Source organism: Aphanomyces invadans (genome assembly GCF_000520115.1).
Source record: "Aphanomyces invadans strain NJM9701 unplaced genomic scaffold supercont1.7, whole genome shotgun sequence".
In the NCBI taxonomy this organism is placed as follows: Eukaryota; Oomycota; class Saprolegniomycetes; order Saprolegniales; family Verrucalvaceae; genus Aphanomyces; species Aphanomyces invadans.
This window is the reverse complement of record NW_008580152.1, coordinates 1,668,164-1,677,723: the sequence shown is the minus strand read 5'-3', so window position 1 is coordinate 1,677,723 and position 9,560 is coordinate 1,668,164. Positions and strand designations below refer to the sequence as shown.

Here is a 9,560-nt window from a genome sequence, read left to right as displayed (position 1 = left end):
TCAAGCACGTCGTGCCCCCGCACACCAAGGCAGCGCTGGACCTGCCGCGCCAATCGCTCATGGTGACCGACCAGACGATCGGGCTCAGCTGGGCACACACGTGGCAACCCCTCCACGACGTTCGACTGCACGCATTCGGGCAATCCGTGGTCCTCGTGCCAGCCACTGCCAACCAAAAGCAGGTCATGCCGTTGCTGTTGGACGTCGAGACGCGGCAAGGCCAGCGTACGCTCACGATATCGGCGATTGTAAAGGTAATTCCACTTCGACGCGACCGCATCGATGGAGTTGGGAGTCCATGGAGTTGGATGGCACTTGTAGGTGTACAACGACTGCTCGGTGCCGCTTCGGATCGGGTGTGTGCGCGGCGGCAACGCGATTGTCGACGCCGGTGAGAAAAATGGGCACCACGAATGCAACGAGTGATGGGTGGATGGGCGTAGGTATCGTCGCGCCATTTCAAAGCAAGGGATTGCCGCTCGAAATGTGCGAGACACTGCATGGCCTGCGCCTCGTCGTTGGCCCTGCTCGTGACGACGCCGCCGGCAAAGCTCTTGAGGGGTTGTATCAGTGGAGCGACGCCTTTCCTGTCGACGCGGCCGACGAGTTGGTTGCTTCGTGTCCGCTGAAAGTACTCGAGTCGAAAAACTGCCTGTGCATGCCGTCCTTTAGCACGACGTCGCCACAGCTCTCGTCCACGTCCGAGTTGTGCAAACACGGGAAAATGTACTTCAAAGTCGTCCCGCAGGTCAAAACGGCGGCGGGGCATCCATATGCGTTGGTCCGGATCGTGGCACCGTGCACGATCGAGAACCATTGCCCTGTCCCGCTTTCCTTGCTGGTCTTCACGACCAAGAAGCACTCGACCAAGCCCGTGTCGGCGAAGGGGCCTGCTCTTGACGAAGAGATCGAACCGATCCAGCTGCACCTCGTCACGGCCATGACCGTGCCGTCGCACACCAAAGTTCACTTGTACCAAGCGTCGTTGCAATTCAAAACGTACGCGGCGCTAGCACTGGCAGAGCACCAGTGGAGCCAGTTGCAACCGATGGATATGGGCAAGGACAAGGAGTCCATCGTGGCCTTGAGAGACTGCCAGCGCCGAACCCACACCGTTAACTGGCACGCCGCGTCGGCGCACCACCAGTTGGTCGCGACGATCTGGCCCACGTACGTACTCGTCGACGAATCCAAGCTGAACGTCCTCTTCGACGTGGAGCTGACGGCAAAGAAGTCGCTCTCGTCCCTGCTGCACTTGTCCAATTCGAAAAACTCCTCGAAGGAGAACCACTCGTCGGCCACCGACACGCTCGAGACGGACGTGATTGAAGCGACTCTTGACGTCCTGGGGGAAATGGCCATGGCCCAGGTATCGTTCACTTTGTGGTCTTTGTTGCACGACATTCAATGCTGGCGTAGAAGGACCCAAATGCCGCCGCCGCCACTCCTGTCCAGCCCTATTTATTGTCGGGTACGTCGCACGTGACCATTCGACTGGATCCTGTCCGCGGGATACGGACGTCAACGGCGTCGATTCATTTGGACGCGATCAGTGACTCGGTGCAGAACTGCCATCGTCTCTTCAGCGATGCGCTCAAGGAATGGCACGATCTTGGCGTGCGCATGACCCTCACGTCAGCATCTCGTTCCAAGATCGTCACGATCCATCCACGTTACATGGTGCTCAACGTGACTCCGTACCCGTTTCTGCTGTGCCCGACATCGCTGGTGAACAAGACCGCGGCGCCGTCCGCTCCGTTTGGGGAGGCTGCTGCGTCTCTGGCGCGAACAGGGTCTTTTCCAAGGGCCCCCACGCGCCAGACATCAGCGGGGCGGGTCCCCGGCCCTCCCGTGGGGGTCTCGACCTTCGCCCCCAACGCCCCGTTCGCTCCGTTCCACTGGTCCTCCATGGCCGATCCCACCGACTACTCGGTCCGCACAAAGCCCGGCGAGGTAGGTGCTTCGACTAGGAAATCTTCCGTCCTTCCGCACGGTCGTCACATGGATCGTTCTAGTCGAGTGGGTGGAAGTGGAGCGGCAAGTTCGATTTACACCAAGTCGGGGAAACCGCGCTCAACGTCATCAACAAAGCAACAAACGACGTTTACGTCGTCCGCATCCACATCCGCGTCGTCCACGCGACTCAAATCTGGATTGTGATTTCGCTGGAAGAGGCGTCGCACGCGCTGTATCGGCTCGTCAACCACACGTCGATGCGGCTCCAGTTTTGGCAACAGTTTGACATGGACCCGGGATACGTCCGCGACGTCGGCGCCGCGGAAGACGTGTGGTTTGGGTGGGACGAACCGTACGGGTGCGAGGAGCGCACGATCCAAGTGTGCGTACCCGAACACAAGGTCGAGGCCAGCGTCGTCGTCGACCAGATCAACGACGTTGTGCAAACGTTGCAAGTCGGCGGCCGCGATGGCGACCAGCCGATCACGGTGCTTTACGTGCAGGTGTACTTGGACGGGTTGACCAAAGTGCTGCACGTGAGCGAGCGCCGCACGTCGCGCGATACGCTCATGCGCATTTCGTCGACCGCTGCGTCAGCCAACATCCGATACGTTGTCGACCTGGTCCTTCCGTCCCTCGTGCTGGCGCTAGTTCACGGTGGCGGCGAAGTTGTCGTCGTCACGATCGGCGAAAGTTCCATCATCGGCGGCTACACACCTGACGGCAACGAAATCGAAGTCAAAGTCCACAGCGTTCAGATCGACAACCAACACACGAAAGCGTGCCCTGTGTTGTTTGCCCCGAGCAAGTAGGCAGTCGTCGCGCGGGCGTCCCATGTCGCTCACGCGTTTGGGTTTGCGTAGGGAAGACATGGACAAGTCGGTGGCCGCTACCAAAGACGAGGCGACTCCTGCTATGCCGACCCAAGACGCTTCGCCGCCCTTCCTCCACGTGTCGATCGTGCGCCTCTTTTACCATCCCGACATCGAATTCTTCAAGGTACAGTCGGGTCCCCTTGTCGTCACCAAGGCCTGAGTCGTCGTCGCTGTAGTATTTGTCGGTGTTGATGCAGCCCGCATCGTTGCAGCTCGACGCTTCGATTCTCTTTACGGTCGCCAACATGGTGTCCGACTGGCTCGGGGTGGCGACGGCATATTTTCCCGACCTCTTCACAGACAAGCCTGTGGCGTGGGTGGCGCAAACGATGCACAGCGAGCCGCGGGTGTATTTTGAGACGCTCCAGCTGCATCCGCTCAAGCTGTGCGTCACATTCACTCAAAGCACGTTGCCATCCCAGGTATGGCTTGTGTGTGTGGCCCCATCAAAGACGTGTGACGTGGTGCGTTGCAGGCGGAAGAAGTGATGGCCGTCGTGCCCGGCATGTTTCGCATTTTGCAGACGAATTTGGCCAACATTGACAACGCGCCGCTGCACTTGAACGCGTTGGTAAGTTTTTCACGCGATCGTCCGGTTCTCACGATCGTCGGTAGCACATTTTCCACTCGTACACGTCGCTGGCGCTGCTCGTGTCGTGTGTACGGCAGCATTACACGAGCCAGTCGCTTCGCCAAATCTACTCGTTGATCGGATCCGCCGAGATCCTGGGCAATCCCCTCGGGTTGGTGTCGAATTTGGGTATGTTGATCGCGCGTTGGATACCGTTCGTTGACGGGGCTGGCGGGACGGGAACAGGGAGTGGCGTGAAAGACTTTTTTTACGAGCCCGCGGCTGGGATGGTCCGCGGCCCTGGGCAGTTTGTCAAGGGGCTCACGCGAGGCACGGAGAGCTTGGTCAAGAATTCCGTCTACGGCACGTTCAACGCCGCGAGTAAGCTCACGGGCAGCATCTCGACGGGGCTTGCCACGTTATCCATGGATAAATCGTACATTCAGTCGCGAAGCAATCGACCCAAGAAGGACGGACCGACGAATGTCGGGGCCGGGTTGCTCCTCGGTACCAAGCAGCTGGGCCAGGTTGGATTCGCATGATGGCGCTTCCCACGTGACGTCGAGGCGTAGGGCATCTTGGCGGGGGTGTCGGGGATACTGACACAGCCAGCGATGGGCGCATACCACAACGGGCTGACGGGGTTTGTCGAGGTGAGCCATATTTCGTTGGAAATGGACTTTCCAGATCAACGCCTTTGACAAAAGATCGTGTGGGGTGCACAGGGGGTTGGGAAGGGCATTATCGGAGCAGCGGTCAAGCCAACGGCCGGCATTCTGGACCTTGCGGCGCAAACGACCGCCGGGATCACGTACTCTGCTGCTTCCTTTGACAAAAAGCCAAAACTGAAACGAGTGCGGTTGCCGCGGGTCATGATCACACCGGACAAACGCTTGACGGTACGTGGGACACACATGTGCTGCCGGGTGGTTCCATCGCTGCGAGGACGCGTTTGGTTTGTAGTTGGCATCGATGCGGTTTCTTTCGACCGTGCTCTGACTTCTGCGTATAGATGTACTCGGCCGAAGAGGCGTCGGTGGCGTGGTGGCTGTCCAAACTTCCAGCAAACACGCTGCATCCAACCGAGCAATACGATATGCACGTGCTTCTGCCATCTTCCCGCGCGCTCATTTCGACGTCGCATCAACTCATGGTGGTCGACACGGCAGCCAAGCCGCGGGTGTTGTGGGCATACCCTGTGTGGACCGTTCGTAGTACCAACAGCATGGACGACGGCGTTCAGTTGTGCATTGCCCCAAACGACGACAGCACAAGCGGCAAGGTCGTGACGGTCCAGCTCATTTTGGACAGCGCAGCCGATCGAGATCGCGTCGAAGCGTTTGTGTGTAAACTCGTGAGTCGGCACTCCAAGGACCGAGGCATTGGGCCCTGTGTGATGCGCTAGCACGCTGTCACGAGGCCAAAGCTGTGTCGACGTCCGAGGATGGTGGGAATGCAAGTTGTCTGACAGGCTCTAGTAACAACCAGACATGAATGGTGAAAAACTCTAAAATGGTATACTGCGCTCCGTGGGACGGTCAAATGCGCAGAGGACGTGCAGTCTTAGGCCGGGAATCGAGCGCCATATACATGGCATAGTCCAGGATCGTTTCGTATGGGCGCAGCTTGGTGATGTCTTCGTTTTTGTACTCGCCGACGTGAAACGAAAACTTGCTAAAGCGAAGGTTGTTTTGCCACGTGTGCAGATGGGCGTGCAGGGCTGGGGACTCGGACGATGACGTGGGAAAGTCGAGCATGGAGTCGTCCTTGGTGACGGCGACGTTGCGCGTGCAGTGGTTGATCGCAATGTGGCCACCGTACATGGACACGACGCCAATGTGCCAATTGGGCCATCCCTGAATGCCGTACTCGGGGCTCTTTTCTTCCGCCGTAAACTCATTCGCATACAAATATTGCATGATGGCTACGGACAGATTCGCGCACGTCCGGAGGAGGGCTGTTGGTCCGTACCACGTCGACCCGACATTGTCAATCGTTGTCGCCGTCATGTTGAGTTTTGAAATGATCGACTCGAGGCGCTCGCCCGTTGAGTAGTCTGGAAACGAATACATCCCCCTGCCCACGACCATGGTTGGCGGCTTCCATGTGGCAAACGCAGGGGTGAGGAATGTGTCGATATCGGTGCGCAGGATCCAGTCGTACGCATCCAGGTCGGTTCCATTGAGCCCAACAACATTGACCGAGTCAGCAAATTTGTATGGAAACGCCGTCGAGAATACGCTCGTGTAGTTTGTGTACAGGATGCACCGGTTCGGTTCGTTGCGGGTCGTGCGCCGGCTCGTCATGCTGCAGTTGAGTTGTTCTAGAACCGGCAGCGGGCCGTCGCTGTACACAACAATGTCCGTGCGCCAGGACACCGGCTCATACTTTTGCATTTCAATCCACGACCGCCGGAACCAACGGAACTCGTCCTCAAACTTTGGCGTGTACGATGGCAGGTACAGCACGGTCGCGCGGACAAACGACGCGGTGTCCCCTGGTGCAGCAATCGTGAACTGAGAAGAGGGACCGATCATGAGATCGTCGTCGTGCTGGCCGGCTCCATGCGAGCTCGTGCCGCCAAACATGTGCTCGTGCCACGAAAGCGCAACTTGATGGACTTGGGCCGTGTCCATGTCGTACACGTACGCAAGGATGGTGAGCTGGACCACCGCCAAGAACAATACAGTGACCAGAATGCAACGCATGCTGGAGGACCTCCCACTTCCATTCGACTGGACGAATGCCGGCGGCACAACGGAGTCGGTCTGTGTCGGCAGCAACGGCGGGTTCGTGTCACTCATGTCAATGCTGAGCGATCTGATTGTGATATTGAAATCTTTGGCGAAAAACCATCCAAATTTTTTTGGAATTGTGGATGAAAAATATGATATCATACGGATACTGTACATATCGCAGCCACTGCACTGTCGTAATTTGGTCGGGGAGTGTGTGACACACTGTCGATACGTACTTAAGATAATTGTGCTTGCCATTTGTAAGGCACCCATCTGTCGGAACTTGTGCTGACCTTCCGTTGTATGCGCCCCGGGGGGGTCTTCCATGCAGCAGCCACTCATTTGCGCACGCTGGAGTGAAGGCCGAGTACAGAATATCCCGCACGCGGTGCCTTGGCAACGAGAGAGTCCCCGTTTTGCGCGTCACGGTTCCTGTCGTGGTATGATTACCTTGAGTCGCACTTTCACGAGTTGTCTCGATTAAGTTTCGGTACTATTGGAGAGTCTTGTGACTGATATTGCAATGTCGTGGTGCCAAGTGGGTCACGACGCGCCTCCTTGACTGCGCCTCGCGCGTTTGCATGTATCTTCAGTTCATCCTTCTACCAGCTCGTAGCTGGGACGATTGGGAGCGATGACGTTGCATCGGTTTCTGCGGGCAGTTTGGGCAAACCAAATTCGACGTCGCCTGTCATTTTGTCATCACCACGACGGTGAACGTCCCTTTGGATTCATTCCAACCCCACGGCTGCTGAGAAGGTCCTCGTCGCATGACACTATTCAACTTGATAACGTTGTGTGCGGTCGGGAGGCCATGCTCGGACACGCGCAACCCGCGTTCCCACAAACGCCCATGTACTGCGCAACCTCAGCGCTCTCCATCACGTGTATACCTCAGGGGATTCGGTGCCTCCGCAGTGCTGCCGTCCATTCAACGCGAGCTAGCACCCACATCATTGTCAGCTGCCAAAAATGACATTCGAAGTTCGAAATGAAGCGGCCGTGACGACGTCGCAGAGGTGTAGAGTGCAAGGCATCGAAGTTCGAAGGAAAAGGATAACCGACACAAACGAGCACAACTCAAAAATCCACGGGCGGCCCGCAGCTGCCACCGACCCGGAAGGACCTCTCTGCATGGAAACGACGCAACTCATCAAGCAGTCCAGGGAAGGTATCGCACAGTCACTGTGCTTGATGTTCTCTGAAGCTGACCTCCATATCCAGGTGGTGCACCGTATGGCACCTTCGTCCCCAAGGTACACTCGGTCGTTCTTGTCGCACGGTAGCATGCACACGACTCGATTAGGATGACGCCGTCGGCAACACGAAATGGGTTATGGTCAGCATTCTATCGCTCCTGTCTTGTTTGAACCAAGCCATTTGCTACACGTACGCTCCAGTGTCGCGCTTTGCTGAAGCCGGATGGCACCACAAGGTAGAGCCCACGACAATTTGTTGCTCAGGATGACTGACCGGTGCAGATTCAATGCACGACGCTCATTACAATCTACTTTATCGCATATATCCCATTTGCATTTGTCGGGTCGTGGATCATGGACCATCGCGGCCTCCGCTACGGGGTAAATCATTCTTGCCTTCAACGCCACGTGTTGGTTTCCACCCATTTCACGACTGCAAGTGTAGGTTCTCCTCGGCGCAGCCCTCCAAGCTATTGGAGCCTCCTTGCGACTCGTTGGAGAGCTGGTCGATCCATCCTACCAGATTTACTTTCTCGTGATCGGGCAAACGCTTGCCGCGGTCGCCATGCCGTTCATGGTGCCGTTCTCAACAAATGAATGACCCTTACAAATTAGCACAGGTGAACTCGCCACCGATGTTATCTGCCCTGTGGTTTCCGCCATCCCAACGCGCTATGGCCACGTCTATCGCAGTCAACTGCAACCAACTGGGGATTGCCATGGTGTACGTCCTGCTTCAGTCCTGGCACAACCGTGTCATATTCGCAATGGTCGTGTGTAGATACATCTTGTGCCCGTTTTTCGTCACGTCCATCGCCGACATCGCCAACTGGACCGCGCTCGTCGCGGCGTTTTCGGTGGCGGCACTCCTTCTCGCGCTGTGCAAGTTCCGCGCATCGTCTAAGTTTGCCAACATGGATGAGGAAGCGTCGTACAACTGGCACCAATGGGTCAGCGCGTTCCACCACGACGGGTTCTTCCTCACGGTGCTTGTGTTTGCCGTGGCCGAAATGGTCACGAACGTCCTCTCCTCGCTACTCAACCACATCCTCCGCGCTGACGTCTTCTCTAAGGTGACCATCCATTCACGTGGCTAGCCATCCAGCTTTGGCTTGAGCTGACCAGTGGATGTTTGGTGTGGCTAGCCTCAAAAGGGCCTCATTGGCGCTGCGTTCATCGTCAGCGCCCTCATCGGCGGGCAAGTCGTGAGTGGATATATCGACGGCACGCGCTCGCATAAGGTCGCGTTGGTTGTATGTCTCGTCATTACGGGTAGACAAGAGAACTCTCCGTCCCCTTGGAAACGTGATGCGATGTGTGTCGTGGCAGGCGCGAGTTTGGTTTCGTTTCACTTTGCTGCGTCAGCCGTGTTCGCGGGGCAAATGTACATCACCATGGGGTGCCTCATGCTCGCCGGACTCTTCCTTGGCCCGTTGCAGCCTGTGTCCCTCGAATTGGGTACGTAATCGCGGGCTGCGTCAATGTCTCTTCTCAAGCATTCGGCTGGTAGGAGTGGAGTGTGCGCATCCAACTACGGAAGCGACGGTCGCGGCGCTCCAACAGTTGTGCGGCAACTTTTTGTCGGCCGTGATGGTGCCCATTCTTGGCGCGATCCAGCATGCTGCCGAGGAAGTTCATGAGCAACAAGCCGCCGACCCGGCCCACGTCGCCCTCACCTTCGCGGACGGAGGGTACTGGGTCGAAGCGTTCAGCACACCGGAAGTCGTGTTGAGTGTGTTCATCTTTGTCGCGGCATTCTTGTTTTGTGGCTTGTACGATCCGTCCATTCGATATAGACATACTTGGTGATCTGATGGCGTGTGTGGGTAGCGGCGGCAAGTTCAAGCGATCTGCTTTAGAAGGTCATCACGTGTTGTAACGCGGAACGAAGACAGAGACTGCCGACGAAGAGCGACCTGAGGGTAAAGCGAGGCAACATCGACAGTCGCTGTACTTGTCTAGAACGTTCGGCGGAACACAGCATAATACACTGCCAAAGAGAGTGAGAACGAAGCGTTCCTGCTTGGACTCGCTAGGGACAGCAGCGTTTAGTCGCTTGGAAGGTTTGCATCGCGCCAGAGACGTCCGTGCTGTGGAATGGAATATTTTTCTTGAGCTAGCCTCGACCCGCCAAAGAGACCCTCGGCGAACGTGAAGTTGCAACAGCTGATTCCAGAGGTTCATAACACAAAAAGTGCTCTTGTGGTAGACGGAAACTCCG

The 9,560-nt window shown here is 57.0% G+C and overlaps 3 protein-coding genes across 4 annotated transcripts in view; 2 read left to right on the top strand and 1 right to left on the bottom strand.

Moving 5' to 3' along the window:
- Positions 1 to 5,002, top strand: part of H310_04665 (hypothetical protein) — a gene marked incomplete at its 5' end in the record, with an annotated part of 11,128 nt that extends 6,126 nt beyond the window's left edge. Inside the window, 13 exons of the mRNA XM_008869114.1 lie at positions 6 to 254; positions 322 to 391; positions 444 to 1,369; positions 1,420 to 1,953; positions 2,016 to 2,764; positions 2,820 to 2,955; positions 3,008 to 3,253; positions 3,307 to 3,402; positions 3,447 to 3,591; positions 3,649 to 3,929; positions 3,975 to 4,055; positions 4,128 to 4,301; positions 4,415 to 5,002. Of these exons, the coding sequence (XP_008867336.1) occupies positions 6 to 254; positions 322 to 391; positions 444 to 1,369; positions 1,420 to 1,953; positions 2,016 to 2,764; positions 2,820 to 2,955; positions 3,008 to 3,253; positions 3,307 to 3,402; positions 3,447 to 3,591; positions 3,649 to 3,929; positions 3,975 to 4,055; positions 4,128 to 4,301; positions 4,415 to 4,807 (4,080 nt within the window). The 3' untranslated portion in view covers positions 4,808 to 5,002. The remainder of the gene's footprint in view (positions 1 to 5; positions 255 to 321; positions 392 to 443; positions 1,370 to 1,419; positions 1,954 to 2,015; positions 2,765 to 2,819; positions 2,956 to 3,007; positions 3,254 to 3,306; positions 3,403 to 3,446; positions 3,592 to 3,648; positions 3,930 to 3,974; positions 4,056 to 4,127; positions 4,302 to 4,414) is intronic.
- H310_04664 (hypothetical protein) lies at positions 4,840 to 6,216 on the bottom strand. Its single transcript, XM_008869113.1, has one exon. It carries the CDS (start codon positions 6,204 to 6,206, stop codon positions 4,941 to 4,943), a length of 1,266 nt encoding a protein of 421 aa, XP_008867335.1. The 5' UTR covers positions 6,207 to 6,216; the 3' UTR covers positions 4,840 to 4,940.
- Positions 6,217 to 7,229: 1,013 nt separating this feature from the next.
- On the top strand, positions 7,230 to 9,410 carry H310_04663. Of its 2 annotated transcripts, XM_008869111.1 has the most exons (11): positions 7,230 to 7,311; positions 7,365 to 7,396; positions 7,447 to 7,575; positions 7,622 to 7,720; positions 7,785 to 7,916; positions 7,960 to 8,063; positions 8,121 to 8,412; positions 8,485 to 8,611; positions 8,669 to 8,797; positions 8,850 to 9,111; positions 9,170 to 9,410. In XM_008869111.1, exons 1-11 carry the CDS (start codon positions 7,275 to 7,277, stop codon positions 9,216 to 9,218), a joined length of 1,392 nt encoding a protein of 463 aa, XP_008867333.1. In that variant the 5' UTR covers positions 7,230 to 7,274; the 3' UTR covers positions 9,219 to 9,410. The 2 variants fall into 2 exon arrangements, with proteins under 2 accessions (XP_008867333.1, XP_008867334.1); XM_008869112.1 differs by having other exon boundaries at positions 8,669 to 9,111.
- Positions 9,411 to 9,560: the final 150 nt, after the last annotated feature.